At 57.1% G+C, this 16,044-nt stretch overlaps 2 protein-coding genes across 4 annotated transcripts in view; both read right to left on the reverse strand.

Annotated features, from left to right (window-relative positions):
- Positions 1-1,606: 1,606 nt before the first annotated feature.
- Positions 1,607-5,253, reverse strand: UQCR11 (ubiquinol-cytochrome c reductase, complex III subunit XI; the record flags this gene model as incomplete). Its single annotated transcript, XM_084250713.1, has 3 exons — positions 1,607-1,760; positions 2,641-2,789; positions 5,204-5,253. The coding sequence occupies 2 exons, from the start codon at positions 5,251-5,253 to the stop codon at positions 2,669-2,671; spliced, it is 171 nt and encodes a 56-aa protein (XP_084106839.1). The 3' UTR covers positions 1,607-1,760; positions 2,641-2,668.
- Positions 5,254-8,329: 3,076 nt separating this feature from the next.
- The window catches only part of TCF3 (transcription factor 3), a gene marked incomplete at both ends in the record, with an annotated part of 33,000 nt that continues 25,285 nt past the window's right edge, over positions 8,330-16,044 (reverse strand). The window contains 6 exons of one of the 3 annotated variants that reach the window (XM_084250696.1): positions 8,330-8,472; positions 11,104-11,339; positions 11,498-11,630; positions 14,642-14,765; positions 14,845-15,003; positions 15,408-15,481. In XM_084250696.1, the coding sequence (XP_084106822.1) occupies positions 8,330-8,472; positions 11,104-11,339; positions 11,498-11,630; positions 14,642-14,765; positions 14,845-15,003; positions 15,408-15,481 (869 nt within the window). Of the gene's footprint in view, positions 8,473-8,770; positions 8,998-11,103; positions 11,340-11,497; positions 11,631-14,641; positions 14,766-14,844; positions 15,007-15,407; positions 15,482-16,044 lie in introns of all 3 variants that reach the window. The other 2 variants (XM_084250695.1, XM_084250694.1) reach the window with 2 other exon arrangements.

A 16,044-nucleotide genomic window follows, 5' to 3' on the forward strand; every position in this document is an offset into this window, starting at 1 on the left:
CACACACACACACACACACACACACACGGCAGCATTTGGAGCTAGGCTTCTAAAGATGCAGTGAAGGTTTAATGAGGTCAAGGGGGTGTGGCAAAGTACCTTCTAAGAGACACCAGAACACCTGCTTCCTCTCCTTCCATGGCATTCAGCAAAGCCCACGTTAAGGACACATAGAGAAGATGATCATTGCAAGCCAAGAAACCTTACCAGAAACCAACCATTTTGGAACCTTGACCTTGGACTCAGAGCTTCCGAAACTTGAGATAATTCATTTCTGCTATTTAAGTTGCCTAGTCAGTGGTATTTAGCCATGGCAGCTGGAGCTACCTAATAGAACAAGCTATTTCACAAAGATGCTTAGAATGTTCCTGAAAATTTCAAGAACTTGGCAAGAGTTGGCAAGAACTAGGCAGGGGAAACAGGAACTAATTATGCAGTGTATCCCTTATGATGGTCTATCATGTCCACAGTTCCGATGTTCCTCCTTTTAAAATATAGATCCGGGCCTCCTTGGTGGCCTACGGGTTAAGTCTCATCGCTGAGGCCTGAGTTCAATCCTCGGCCAGGGAGCTACCCACATTGCACAGCAGACCTCTCCTGACTCGCCCGCTGCTCCCCTCAGCAGTGTATTTCAATAGATCTGTCTGTTCTGCTCCCCACTAGGTCTCTGGTGAATCCTCTCATCCCCTGCATCTCTGGCCTGCACCCAAGTTCTTCTATGCATAAATAAATCTTTAAAATAAAAGACACAGACCCTATTTCTACTCCTCCGGAGGGGAGGTTATAAAAGGTGCAGTGGGCTCTGCCGCTCACTCTGGGGGAAGATGGCCACCACGTGGACGTTCAAGCAGTGCTCGGAGATGGGGAGCTGCGCTTCCCCCAGACAGCCACATGAGGGCGCTAATGCAGAAGCAGTTGCTCTGCCAGAGGTGGCGCCTCTGGATGAGGCCACCCTGGCTGTGATTAGACACCCCAAGCCAGGCTCACGCTGCTAAGTTCCTTCCAATTTCCTGAGCCACAGAAACTGTTTGTTACTTGATTGTGGACCATTTAAGGCAGGGATAGACAGTCTCATTGTAGGGAAAATGGACTCCGGCTTTTCTTTGCCTTCCCGCCACTAGCCTCTATGGCCACCGCCTGCACCTTTGCTTTCCGCCCAGGTTTCCTTGCCCGCACAGGGTGATGTGTTGCTGTGGGAGGGCGAGTGTACCTGTAAGTACGGACACCCGGGAGAGATCATGAGTGTCAGTGTGAAAGAGAATGCCAGAAAGAAGCTAGAGAGAAGATGCGGAGATGGTGGGGGCTGGAGGCTCGGCTGCTGCCAGCCTCCCGGGCCCCCTCTCTGCCTGCCTACCTGCTGGTGCCTGTGCACATGGTTACCCGACACACCTGTTGCTTTACGACGAGGATACTTTCTGAGAAATGCATCTTTAGGCAATTTTGTTGTCATGTGACATCACAGAGCATCTCAAACCCTGTCGGTCAGTCACCAGAAACTCTTTGATGGGCATAATTTTGGCACTGAAAGGAAACCCCTCCCATGCCCCCAACCCACCGGGGCTGCATTAAGGTAACCAAGTCCCAGCACAACCACATCCAGGCAGGGCAGGTTTCAGAGCGAGGTTTAATGCTGTGTGCCTTCGAACATCAAAGCCATTTTCAAAAACAGAGTCCTCAGGAGCTGTGAATGTCCTCAAAGTCCATGCTGAGGGCTCAGGCTGTTTCAGACGCAAATGGAAGAAACCAGCATCAGCAGACACCTGGGGGGAACAGGGCAGGGTGAGCGGGGGCTCCCAGCCAAGCGGCAAGGAGGAACGCAGGTGCTGCAGCGGGGTTCCCTGATGTGTTACTGAAGTAGCCACTTAGGGCCTCCCTGGTGGCGCAAGGGGTTTAGTCCCAGCACTACGAAGCTATTGGCAGCCACCGCAGCACGAGTTCCATCCCCGGCCAGGGAGCTACCCACAGGGCGCAGCAGCCCTCTCCTGGCTCCCCGCTGCTCCCCTCAGCAGTGTACTTCAGTGGATCCCCCTGTTGTGCTCTCCACTCTGTCTCTGTGAATGGTCTCACTGCCCCCCCACACCTCTGGCCTGCACCCCAGTTCTTGTATGCATAAATAAATAATCCTTAAATAAATAAAGTGGCCGCTTAGTAGTTTGGTGGCTGGGGGCCTGAGGCCCCCCTCTGTGACCTGTGACGGCGATGAAGGGGCAGGCGCACAGTCACATGGACAGAGACGTAGCAACACGGGCAACGCGGCTGGCACAGCAGAGACAAACGGACCAGTCCAAAGGGTCATTAATGTTCCAAGCGCCGGCAGCTGTGGGCCAGCCTCCCCTGCCCTCACCTACGAAACAGGGTGCCCCTCCATCCCAGCCAGGGCTTGGCCTCCTGAGGCGGCAGCGCGGTGTGGGGTCGGGTCAGCCTATAGGATGGAGCACTATGGGGCAGGCCACCCCTCAAGGTGAGAGGCTAGTCACCTGCAGCTCAGTGTCTGGGGACCCCAACGCAGAGCTCCACACTCAGGCAGGCTTCTCCAGGGTGAACAGCCTAGGTGAGCCCCCCAAGGCCCCAGCCTCAGAAACAACTGCCTTGTACAAGCCCACTCCCTGGGGTTCACCCACCGACAGCGCCAAAACTTACCAGAGGGGTCCTTGGAGGATTGCTTTAATTAACTGTCCTTCTTAAATTTGCCATTGATGTAGGGCACCCAGTCCAGAATCAGCCTCCAGTCAGTGGCCCACACCAACCCCACGGCGCCCACGGCACCCCACATACCCGCCGTGGGAATCCTGTGAGGGGACAAGGGGTCAGGCCCTGCTCGGGACTCATCTTCCAGCCACACAGCTGGTCCCTCACCACCCCAGCACCCACCGTAAGTCTGGCCCCTGCGCAGAGTGTGCACACATCCCTCTGATGATCCCCAAGGCAGAGGGCTCTGAGGTTGCTCAAGCAGAGGGCCTGGGCAGGGGGGCAGGGTGATCTTGGGTCCCCACCTTGCCTGTGTCTATGCGACTCTACACGCATCTGCTTTCATGCTGGGACCTGCCTACAGTTTTATTTAGACATTCTGCTGCTAAACACAAAAGTCTGTAAGTATCACAACAACAGGTAATATTGGCACGCAGGCGCCACTGATGAGGCTTATAGCAACTGCCTACCCCACGACAGCAGGTTAGATAGACCCCAGAGGGGTTCGACCATCAAGATTCTGTCTACACAGCAGAACAAGGCAGTTGAGTCACTGCGGACGCGGGCAGCAAGCAAAGAGCCTGGGTGGGGCTCCCAGTACCCACCAGTGCCTGCCCACTTCAGGAGGTAAACGTGGCATGAACTGAGTCCAGGATGGCTGGGACAGTCCCACCTCCCGGTGGTCACACCAGCACCCATCTGGCCCGGCCCCTGGAGTGTGAGCAGGACCCATTGCAATGAGTAAGCGAGGTAACAGGAGTCCATTCCCAGGTGGGGTTACAGACAGCAGCTCCCATCACGGGCACTACTCCCCTTGTGGGGACCCTGCCACCATGCCGTGAGCTGGCCCTGGCCTCCAATACAGGTGTGAGCATGGAAAGGGGGGACTGCAGCTTCCTGAGACTGAGCAGGGGACCAACTAAGTTTTGCCCTAATTCCTACCCCTCAGAAACTGTGAGATAATGACTGCTTGTCAAGCTGCTAACTCTGGGGGTCATTTGCTCCACAGTGAGAGATGACATGACAGATCCCACCACAGGCTGAGAAGGGCCGAAATTTGAACCCAGGTCCCCTCCTTGCTGGATCATCACAACCCCCTTGTCTGGTATATCAGAGAGGCTGCTCCTTGGGGCGCGCAGTAGAAGGGCCTGTTTCCACAGGGAAATGACCAGCTGCTCCCCACCTTGCCCCAAGGTGCCTACCAAACCACTCTCTGCACATGGCCCACGTGACTCAACGGTGTGCCTCGGTGGGGTTGGGGATGACTGCTGATATCACACCAGGCAGTGTCAAGTGTCCAACAGAGAAGGACCCGCCTACAGCTCAACAGTGCTGAGGACTACTGATGGCCAGCGGTGCCTCTGCCTGGCCATCTTCCTGGTCACCCCCCGGGGTACCCTGTGGACATGCATAAGGAGGGAAGCAACTGAACGTGAACTCCCACAGGTACCAAGGAGGGATGCTGAGACTAAAACACTGATATCTCTCAAGGCATTTCCTTGTCACACCCTCACCCACCTCTTCGCCCCTTTCTCAGAGGACACCAGGGCTTTGGGGCATGGGGCTAGCACACAGGTTCAAAGTCTTGAATCTCAGACACAAACCTGTCTCCCAGAAGCCGGAGGCTGTGGGACTCGCTGCATGCCCGCCAGCAGTTCCCCGCACGCCCCCTCCCCTTTTCTATTTTAGCTTAGCCTTAACTCATAAACCTCATTTGTTTTCTTTTCCTCAGCAGCCTTCCTGGGCACTAGAGACCAGCACATAGTAGCAGGCACACAGTAGCGCTTGGTAAGTGACCGGGAGCCTTGGGGACGTGCTCTACCCAAGCACAGATGGGAACCAAGACCCCTGCCTGGGGAGTCCTGAGCTGACGGCTGGAGGGGCTGCATGGCTGCCCGTGATTCTCACGCTGACACCTGGGATGGCCCCAGACCTCACGCAGCTGTAAAGCGCCACAGCCAGTGTGTAACTGTAGGGCCTCCTATAGTGTAACCAGCCCCACTGTGCAGAAACAGCCCCACAGGGCACTCCCTGCCCGGGATCAGGGACACGACTGCCAAGTATAAGCCACTGTTCCTCGGCGCGTGATGTAGACGCGAGCGGACACCCCGGGCTGAGGTCGCCCCAATCCTGAGCCTCCCACCAGGCGTCCCCTCGACCCCCACCCCGGCCTCCACGTGGAGGCAGAGGCAGGCATCGCTATCCGTTTCACGCTCCTGTTCAGTGTCATAAGTTACAAAAAAGGCCAGGCGCGTGCAGATCCCGTTTGCAGGCCTGAAGAGCCGAGGTGTGTCCGCCCCGTCGGGCACCGGACCCGGCCCTCGGCAGCGCCGGGGAAGCGGGTTCAGAGGCGCGCGCGCGGCCCGGAGGCCGGGCCCCCCGCCCCCTGTGCGTGGGCCTGGGGCAGACGCTCCGCCTCTGCGAGCCTCGGGACAGCACCCGCGAGGGTCGCGGCAGTGGCGGCACGGGCAAGGGCAGGAGGGGCGGGCGGAGGGGTCGGGCGCCGCGTCCTCACCAGTTCTTGGCCAGCTGGCGGTAGCGCGGGCCCAGGAACCTGGTCAGCATCCTGGCAGCGGCGGCAGCTCAGGGTGACCCCGGCCCTTCCAACAAGCCCGCGCGGCGCAGGCGCGGCCTCCGAAGTGCGCATGCGGAGAAGAGGCTCCGCCCACATGTGCTGCGCGCGCAGCCCCGAAAAGTAGTTACTCCTCCGGGAACTTCCGGGAGGGGCGGGGAAACCTCGAAGGTTGCCGAGCGGAGGGGGGGCCCCGGCCGGGGCTCGTGGGCGCGTGTCCGGCGCGGGCCGCGGGTGTCTCCCGGCGTCTGTGGTCAGTGACCCGCCACCGAGTGGCCGCCGGCGACGTGGGCACATAATAGTTGAGTGCAACTTTGTGCTTTTACTGTGTTCCAAAACGGTTTTTACAGTTAAGAAAGCAGACCTAACCGGGAAGGGACTTGCCCAGGGTGAGATTTGAACCTATTTTTCTTGTCTTTCTTTTTTAAGATTTATGCATACAAGAACTGGGGTACGGGTCAGAGGTGCGGGTGTGTGTGTGTGTGTGAGAGAGAGAGGGAGAGAGAGAGAGAGAGGGAGGGAGGGAGGGAGGGAGGCAGGGAGGGAGGGAGGGTTCATCAGACACAGAGCGGGGAGCAGAACAAGTGGATCTACTGAAATCCACTGCTGAGGGGAGCAGCGTTGAGGCAGGAGAGGTCTGCGACGGCCTGTGGGTCAGCTCCTTGGTGGCGGATCAAACTCGTGCTGCAGCGGCTGCGGACAGCTTCATAGTGCTGAGACTTAACCCCTCGCACCACCAGGGAGGCCCCTGTCTTTATTTTTTTTTAATATTTTTTATTTATGTACTCATACAAGACCTGGGGTGTAAGCCAGAGGAGCGGGGGGTGAGAGGACTCACCAGAGTGGGAGCAGAACAGGTGGATCTACTGCTCCCACTGCTGAGGGGAGCGGCAAGCGAAACAGGAGGTGTGTGCTACGCCATGTGGGTCAGCTCCCTGGCCGGGGATCGAACTCACGCTTCAGTCGTGATTGCGCTGAGACTCAACCCCTATACTACCAGGGAGGCCCCCCTGCCCAGTGCCATCTTCAGTGGGACACCTCAAGTCATTTAAGCTATTTCCTTGTGATGTGGACACAAGGGGCCACTAGTTGAAGGCATCCCTTTTCTGACCCCCAATTGTCACTTCTAAGCACACAGCAGCTGAAAGATCGGAACATTTCATGATGTCACATTTATTGCTACAGTGCTGTTACATACAGGAGAGATTTTCAAATTGACCTTCAAAGAGGATCATTAAAAAATTCAAATAATCCAGCCAGCTATGTTGACACTTGTATACTCTTTAAAAAAAAATTTTGAAGTTTCTTACGGTACCCAGGACACAACCATGGTCTCCCTCTCCCAGTGCTACCTGCCCCCATGTTGGAATAATCTCTGAGGTCCCAACCCCTCCCCTCTGTACCTATCAGCAAGCCCAGAAGCTAAGTAGAGGGAAACGGAGATGGGCTTCTCATTAGACACACACAGACCAAGTGGAGTCACTAAGTCGTCCCCACAAAGGACTGGCTCATTGAAGTAGGGGTGAGGAGGCCATCGTGCCTGGCATTGGCCTTGGGGTTTCCTTAAGCTCCTGGTTGGCATCCACTTATGCAGCCTCAGGGATTCCAGTCCCAGGGTGAGTCCAGGGCAGCATAAGGGTATGGGGGGATGCCTGAGATGCTGACCAGCATTGGGGTGCATAAGGCCCCTTTGCAGGTGGTAAAGGGAAAGAAGCTGAGACCCCATAGCTGTCACCCCATGTGGGTGACACAGGGTGACAACTGTGTGATCTCCCTGGGACCACAGGATTCCAGGAAGACTGGGTTTGGTTTTAAAGCTCCTGGTGTCACACAAGACCAGAGAAAGGGACTCAGGCAGGCTGGATGAGTCATGGCACACATGGCGGCTCCCTTGCACCAGCCCTGGCTCCAGCCTTGCACCACACTACATGGGGTGGCAAGAGTCTCTCTGTGACCTCATCCCATCCCGTCACAGGAAAGGTCTGCGGGGATTCCCAGCACCGTGGTCCAGTTACATGGTTCCTGCCAAGGAATACTGGTCCCAACAAAACCCTGTTTCAGAGGTCTGTGGCTTGAGAGGACAGGCTGCTTGGGTCCTCAGAAGCTATCAGGGGATGCCTGGGGGACCTAAGCTGCTTTCGGGGTCCTTGGTAATTTCACCAGGAGGGGTCCGGGGTGTCCCCCTAATGGGGACAGAGGACCCCCAATAAAGAAGGGCCCACCCACCACTTGACACTCAGCAAAACCAAGAAAACCACCCCCTGAAAAGCCGAACAGGAGACACACACTTCTCCTCCCCTCCCCACTCTACCCCAGGTTCTGTGTCCCAAAGCTTCCACGCATGGGGTGCGGGTGGAACCTCGGTTTACATTGGCTCTTTTTAACACAATTTTTAATAATCTGGTTGATCATGAAATCCAGCACTTAATTCTAGAAACAGCAGTAATAGCAAGACATGAGTTTTATACAAAAAATTCTGTTGCTTACAAAACATATGCAAAAAAAGCTAAAAAAAAAAAAAAAAAAAGAAAAAAAAAAAAAAGCCCAAACGTAGTCTCCTAGTTTTTCTCTACATAATAATAATAAAAAAAAAAATCTCATGAGTAACTTTTTTTAAATTTTCCTTAAAAAAAATATTCGGCTTAGGCACAATTGCTGGTGGCTTCTGAAGAACAAGCCAGTTTGCACAGCATCTCCCTCTGTGAGTGACGTGTTTATCTCTTGCACGCTTTATTATTTAAGGCATTTCTTCTCTGACAAAGTGGGTCTTTCTTATTTGCTTTCTGGTTAAAAAAAAAAGTCCTTCCAGTCCAAGCCTGGGCTGCAGGGCTGAGGTGCAGCTTCAGGGTCCACTGGGCAGGGCCCAGAGCGCCAAGGAGGCTGAGACCCGGGGTGGAGTGCGAGGGCTGGGGTTCCCTTCATCACCCCATCACGCGTAGTGTCCTCAGGTCAGTGTTGGTGCCACGCTGAGCACAGGCATGGATGAGGCAGGCCCGTCCTGCCTCAGGGAGGATGGAGACCTGCCCCGGGAGCGGGTCCAGGGCCAGGTGGCTTGTCCCATGGGGCACTTCACATGTGCCCAGAGGGGTTGTGGGCCTCATTCAGGCCAGGGTGGGCAGCCGAAAGCACCATCTGGGGATCTCCGACCACACCAGACACCTTCTCCTCTTCTCGTCGCTTCAAGCAGGCCGCTTTGGGGTTCAGGTTACGCTCTGGGGGGCGGGGGGGGAGAGAGCACTATGGGAGAGGGTCTCCAGAAAGGGAGAACATGAGGTGCGGGGCAGGGTATCAGGAGGGCATCAGAGAAGAATTACAAGGTGGAAACAAGGGTCCTGCACATGTAGCTATTTCTTGACTTAGCCCCAAGACTGGAAACTTAGGGGTTTGCAGATAACAGAGCTGGTGTTCTGGGGACACTGCAGAGCCTGAGCCCACCAGAGATGTGGACAGGGTCCCCAACAGCTGCACATGGGCAGGAAGGGGGCTTGGGGACCTGGATTGGGCGCCTACCTCGCACCTGCTGCTCCAGGCCCAGGATGACCTGCACGGCCTGCTGCAGGATGAGCAGTTTGGTCTGTGCTTTGTCCGACTTGAGGTGCATCTGGCACATGCGCCCCAGCTCCCGGAAGGCCTCGTTAATGTCCCGCACACGCACCCGCTCCCGCGCGTTATTGGCCATACGCCTCTCCCGGTCCCTCAGGTCTTTCTCCTCCAGGGACAGCACCTCCTCCGTACTGCTGGGTCACAGCACCGGGGGCTCCATTAGTCATGGGCCAGGGCGGGGGTGGGGCTGGGGTGGTGAGGGTTCCGCTGCCCGGGTTGGTGTCGGTGGCGCAGCAGCGTGGGCAGGTGCCACAGCGAGGGTGCGCGGTGTGTTGGTGGGCACATCCGAGTGGGTGCATGTGCTGTGTGCGCGCTTCCAAGGAAGCAGGTGTGCCTGCCCGAGACGCTGTCCCCGGAGCAAATGCTCGCGGTGTGCCTGCTGCGTGTGCGGTGGCTGCCCAGTGTGTGTGCTTCAGTGCCAGCTCTAGGTGAGGCGGTGTGTGGGCATATCCAGGGGGCCCTCAGGCCTGACTACAGGGCATTTTGTGGGGTTGCCTCAATGTCCTCACCTGTCCCTCACCCTGGTTCATCCCACATGCTCAGGAAGGCAGGGACCCCAGTGGGAGGCCCTCCGGGGACTATAACCTTCCCTGTCAGAGGACTTGTTGATGGGGCGGCAGCTGAATCTAGCCTGACTGGCCCCAGTGGGAGAAGCAGAGAGGTGGTGGCTCCGCAGGCAAAGGCCTGGCCCCAAAACGGACATGTGGGAGCGCTCTAGGGCTGAGGGTACCCGACCCCCACAGGAGCAACCAGCGCACCTCCCTGCACCTCTGGAGGGCCTGAGGAATCTGTGCTTCCATGGTGGGCTCTGGCCGCCCGGGAAGCGGGGCCGGGCCAGGCACCTGCTGCTACAAGGCCTCCCCGGCTCCCTCTGGGCAGGCAGCACTGCTCCTGGATCTCTGGGCTCTGCTGTCAGCAACGTGGCTGTGGCCAAGACACCTGACTGCCTGTGCCGTGGACTCCTCGGCAGGACAAGGCTAATGACAGCGAGGACAGCTCCATCCTGGTGGTGGTGACATGTGGCACTGTCTGTCCCTGAGAAGGGGGAGCCAGGGAACTGTGCTGGCTCACATGCCTGCCCTGTCCTCTGAGGGGTTGGGACCTGCTCTCGCCCACTGGCTCACCCTTTCTCCTCTGGGCCTGAATGGACTCCTTCAGTGGCAGCAGCCTGGAGCCCAGGACAAGCACGCAGACCAAACTGACAGTCAGACTGGAGGCTGGCATAGGCCTCATGTCTTTTCTTCCCTCAAGCCCCCTGGGAGATTTGAGGGGGACTTTGTGGGAGGAAAGGTCTGAGGGGCACCTGGCCTTCTGGTGCTCGGGCAGCAAGTGCGAGGTGAGGAGGGGCTGCTGTGGGAAGTGAGGAGACGGACAAGCCGGGTAGAGAGAGGGAGAGGGGGAGAGCGGAGAGCAGAGAGGCGGCACGGGGACAACAGCTGACGCCCATACCACCGTGGAGACGTGGAAACCTCAGAGCTGAGGGGACAGCGGGCGGGGCAGGCCAGGGCCCCAGCTCCGGTCCAAGCGACAGCGCTGCAGGAGAGAAAGGGTTAACGGCCACGCAGGAGGGGAGGGGTTAAGGAAGCAGCTGGCCAGCAGGAAGAAGGGAGGGAAAGAGCCAGGTCACAGGGATCCCCTGTCCATGCCCAGTGCTGGGAAGTGTGTAGATGAACCCCCGTGCACAAGGGAGTGTGAGGCTGACCAGCTCACGTGGCCCTGATATGGGTGTGCTCAGCACCAGCACTGACCCTGGCCAAGGCCCCTGCTGGCGGGGCTCTGGGCCTCTGAGAAGGGAGGGCTGGGGTGGCAGGGACTCTGTTCCCAGGATGCAGTTCTGAGGCAAAGGGCCCAAGTCTGCGGGGCAGAGGGTTCAGAGAGACTCATTCTTCCATCTCAGAGTGGACATGGGGCCAGGCCAGGTGAGGGCTCAGTCAGTGCTTGTGTGTATGGGGGGTGGGGGGTGGAGATGGTTGCCGTGTGTATGAGGAAGCTGCTGCAGGGGACAGTCACTGTGGGAGACAGTCTGCGGGGACAGTCCCTGCAGGGGTGGTGCTGTGGGGGACAGCCTGCAGGGGTGCCATCTCGAACAGGGACAGTCCTGGAGGGAGAGGTGGTCACTGTGGGGGGCAGTCGTGGCAGGGTGGCAGTCACTGCAGGGGGTGATCCAGGCAGGGACAGGCTGAGGCTGGCTGGGGGGAGAGCAAGGCAGCGGCAGGGGAGGGAGCAGCGCCCCCACTGACCTCGCACCTGCTGCTCCAGGTTCAGGATGACCGACACGGCCTGGTGCAGGATGAGCAGTTTGGTCTGGGGCTTCTCACTGTTGAGGTGCAGCTGGCACATGCGCCCCAGCTCCTTAAAAGCCTCATTGATGTCTCGGACCCGCAGCCGCTCCCGGGCGTTATTGGCCACCCGGCGTTCCTTCTCCCGCTCAGCCTTGTGCTCTGGGGGGAGAAGGTCGTCCTCGTCCTCGTCCGGGCTACGGGGGAGGGGGCCAGGGGGCCAGAGGGAGACAGTGAGGCAGGGGGACAGGCGAGGGGCCTGCCGACAACCTCGCAGTGTGGGTACTGTGTGCATGTGCGTGTGTGCGTGAGTCCTGACGGGGAGGGCAGGGAGGGGCCAAGGAGGGGCTGGCACCTGGTCCGGGTCCGGGGGTGTTTCAGCTCCTTCTTCTCCTCCTCAGAGTTGTCAGCCACCGACATGTTCTCCTCATCCTCCTTCTCCTCCCGCTTGATCTCGCCAGCACCTGAGGTGCTCGTGCACCCGAGTCCTGCAACAGGCCTGGGAGTCAGCTGCTGGGCAGACTTTGGGGCTACTTGACAAATCCTTTTTGGCTCGCCAGGGCGAACTTGAGCTCTCCTGGGACATGCAGGCCTTCATTTACTAAAAAAACTCTAACAAACTAAAATCTAATCTCTACCTCACACCACACCCAGGCCATACACCAATTCCAAAAGATTAAGGACCAAAATGGGGAAGGCCAAACTTTACAGCCTTCAGTGGGAAGTGCATGAACACCTCCTTCATGAGTTAAGGGCAGGGAACTACTACTTTTTTTTTTTAAGATTTATTTATTTATGCATACAAAAGCTGGGGTTTAGGCCAGAGGTATGGGGGGTGAGAGGATTCACCAGAGACAGAGTAGGGAACAGAACAGGCAGACTGACTGGAATACACTGCTGAGGGGAGCAGCGGGCAAGTCAGGAGAGGTCTGCTGCGCCATGTGGGCAACTGCTCCCTGGCAGCCGGGGAATCGAACTAGTGTTGGAGAGGCTGCAGACAGCTTCACAGGTTGCGTCTTAACCCCTTGCACCACCAGGGAGGCCCAGGGAACTATTTCTTAAGACACTACAGGAGCTGTTCTCCAAAGAAACACAAGTCAATAAAGTCAACTTGTCAAATTTCAGATTATACATTTCTAATCATCAGAAGACACCATCAAAATAAATACACAGAACACAAGCTAGAAAACCAATGTAAACCAGTAAAGAACTGGTTTCCAGGGCCTCCCTGGTAGCACAAGGGGTTAAGCAGAGCGCTGTGAAGCTGTTGGCAGCCACTGCAGCACGAGTTCCATCCCCAGCCAGGGAGCTGACCCACATGGTGCAGCAGACCTCTCCTGTCTCCCCACTGCTCCCCTCAGAGGTATATTTCAGTGGATCTACCTGTTCTGTTCCCCACTCTGTCTCCGGTGAGTCCTCTCACCCCCCCATACCTCTGGCCTGTACCCCAGTTCTTGTATGCATAAATAAATGAATCTTTGAAGAAAAAAAAAAAAAGAACTGGCTTCCAAAATAGGCACTGCCTAAAAATCAGTAGCAAAGGACATATAGCTCAATAGGAAAACAGGCAAAGCACGTGAACAGGCGTTTTACAGAAACTTACTTCATTGCATCTGGAAGTTCAGGAAACGCAAATCAAGCCACAATAAGCTTGTACCCCTCTGCCAGCTAAATAGGTACGCCTGAAAATTCTTGACAGTGCTCAAGGGAAGGCATTAGTAAGGTCACTTTCGAAAACAACTGGCAACATCTGAGAAAAGGGGACACATGAACCCCAAAATTTCATAACTTGGAATCCCACCCAAGGACTTTGCATGTATGCACCAGAAGATTTATCTGGGAACATCTGTAAAGCCCCTGGCATGAACACAGAGTGGAGACGCCCTAACACCACGGCAGGGTCAGAACATCCCATCCAATGGGTGAGGGAGCAAACACGGCTGGAGATGGTGCTGGCAGGTCGTCAATCTGGCAAAGTCCAGCCATTTAAACAAAATACATGACTGAAGCATACACAGCTACATCAAAGTCTCAACCACACTAACATTTAACTGGTAGTACTGACCATGGGGAAGGGCCTGGGCTACCACAGAAGGAAGGAAGGAAAAAGGGAATCCAAGGAAAAGAGACTTAATGCTGCTGACATGAGCGTGGGCCGCTCTGGACAGGTGACTCCCCCGAACTCCACCCTGTGACCAGGCCCCACAGGCCAGCCTGGGCTGTCCCTGTGGCATCTGACACAGTCTGTCCTCCTTCACCTGCCCCGATGGCCTACCCCAGCTCAGTCCATGCGCTTCTGGAGACGCCACTCAGGCCCCAGGTTCTAACTCTGTGACATGCCAACGCTGCCAGGACCTGGCGTCGAACGCCAGCCTCCAATCCCACTGCCTTCTCCACACCTGCAAATCCTGTGGGCTCCACCTTCAGAACCTGTCTTTAGCTTGCCCTCTGCAGCCCATGGCCAGGCCTGTCTCCACCATGTGCCCCAGTTACCCCTAATCCTGCCCGGACCACTGCAGCCCCACTCCCTCTGCTCAGGTCTCCTAGCACCACCTGCGATGCTGTCGGAAGCCACCAGGGGAGGCCTGTAGCACTGAGTCTAGTGCATCTGCTCTGCCCACAGCCCTCCATGGCTCCCTCATCTGTCCCTTGGTGTCAAAGTCCACGTCCTCCTACACCCAGGGCCCTGCAGGCCCTATGGCCTCTTCATGGTTCCTTCAACATAGTCCTGACCCCGGGCCTTTGCGCAAGCGTCCCCCAAGTGTCTGCTGCCGCTGCTCCTCCCCAACTCTGCTCAAACATCACAATCTGGCCCTGCTCCCACCGTCTTTAAACCACACACACACACCCCTGCCCCCAGCCCCCCAACCAAAGCCAGCCCCTCCACATATTTTCCACAGTGTCTGTCTTTAGTTTTTAGCTCATGGTCAGTCTCCCCACCGCTGAGTATATTATACCCTCCCCCAGCCCAGGGGCTTTTTCTGCCGGACTCCCGGGTTGATTCCCCAGGGCCTGGAAGAGTGCTGGGGGTGCCACTGCTGCTATGCAGTGCAGGCGCATGGCCGCCGCCTGGGCACAATCCTTAGCTCACTAAACGAGTCAACAGGAAAGCTGAGCTGTGACCAGGGCAGCACCTGCACACCCCCTACCTCAGCGTCTGTTGGACCCGTCTGCCTTCCGACAGGAGCAACTGGGTGACGGTGCCAAATTCCAATGGTGACCCCACCTATCCAGTCCCACCCTCTCCCATTCCCACTGTGCCTCATGTGCTTCAAATGGAAATTGGGGAGGGGGTGTCAGACAGTCCCAAGTCTGTGGGATGCTTAAGATTTTGGCAGGTGCCATTGGCACCCCAGATCTGTGCCTGGCAAAGAACACCTTCAGCCCAGCCCTGTAGCGCCTGGTCTCTGGGTGGTGAGCCCCCTCTGCATCCCTGTTTCCAGAGGAATGTGGCTGGGGAGTGATGTCCAGTGGCAGATCTGAAAAAGGGCTTCCTTACCGCTGTAGGAGTCAGGTGGCCGAGGGAGGTCAGGGAGAGCGCTGGGCTGGCTAGGAAGGGCCACGTGGTTGTGCATGAGGTTGCTGCTGCCTGCAAGGCCATCCTCTGAGTGGCTGCCTCCCACCTGCAGATGGCAGCAGGTTCGTCAACACTGTCCAGGGTCCCGCTGCCCACCCATCTGCCCAGCACAGCCCAGCACTCACCAGGCCGGCGTGCCGCCCGCTCAATGACATGACGGGGCCTGTAAAGCCTGAGGCCAGTGCCCCATGGCCAGGCAGCAGCCCATGCACATCGCCTGCTGTACCCACAGCATGGCTGCGCAACACGTGGATCGCTTCATCCAGGTGGTCCTCCATCTTGTTCTGCTGCAGGGCGGGGGGCAGGGGGTCAAGAGCCTAGGCCAGCAAGAGCACACAGAACCCCTTTGGCACAGGCAAGAAGTGGCTGCAAATTATGTCTTCTTGAGATTGGGCCTAGCTCAGAACAAGCACCCTCACTGGCTACAGGCCGCAGCAATAGTTTCAGTCACTATTCCCAACAAATTAACTCAAAAACTTGTCTCCGTTAGAGAGCATCTGTCCTGTTGATAATTCCGCCGGCCACACAAGATCAAACAGCTTTCTTACAGACAGGTTTCAACCACGTGAGACATGGCCACAGAGGGCCTGAGCACACCCACACACGCCTCCACCCCGGACCCTTACACAAGGATGCAGGCGCCCTAGTTACCTGTGGCCCCTGCCCCAGGCTGCAGAAGGACACTCACCAGGTTGTGTAGACCCCCATCGTAGTTGGGCGATAAGGCACCAGGGGCTCCTGCTCGGGGCCACTGAGAGGTCCCTGGAAGTGAGAGAGGAGCCATGAATCGGAGGACATGAAGCAAACAGGTGTCCAAGGGCCCAGGGAGAGAAAGAAGTGCTGTGGAGTCCTGACCACATGGGGGCGCCCACACCTACACAGCCATTCTTAGGGGCTCAAGGGGGTTCTATTGCCAGGCAGGGTTATGGGGTTCCATTTGTACCATTTACAACCCACAGCCCACCCTCTATCCCCCCAGAGGAAAGGTGGCTTAGCGGGGCACAGTGGGTGCTCTGGAAGCTGGCTCTTCCCAGAGCAGCGAAATGGTTACAGATGCAGGGATAGGGCAGGACAGGTCAAGGTGAGGTCTTTTAACGTAACTATCCACGCCCTCGAGAAACCACTGGTTCTCACACTGCCCCGGCGTGTCCTTGTGGGGACAAATGAAGGACCTAGCCTCCTTGGGGAGCCAAGCACAGCACATACAGTTGGTGCCTAACTATTATCTGTGGGTGGCCAAACACCAACATGTGCATGTTTCAAGTCCAGGCTAGGGCTGGACCTGTTCTCAGTCCTGGCTGGATTCCACTGGTCCCCGTGCTCAC

This window comes from Talpa europaea, assembly GCF_964194135.1.
Source record: "Talpa europaea genome assembly, chromosome: 12".
NCBI lineage: Eukaryota > Metazoa > Chordata > Mammalia > Eulipotyphla > Talpidae > Talpa > Talpa europaea.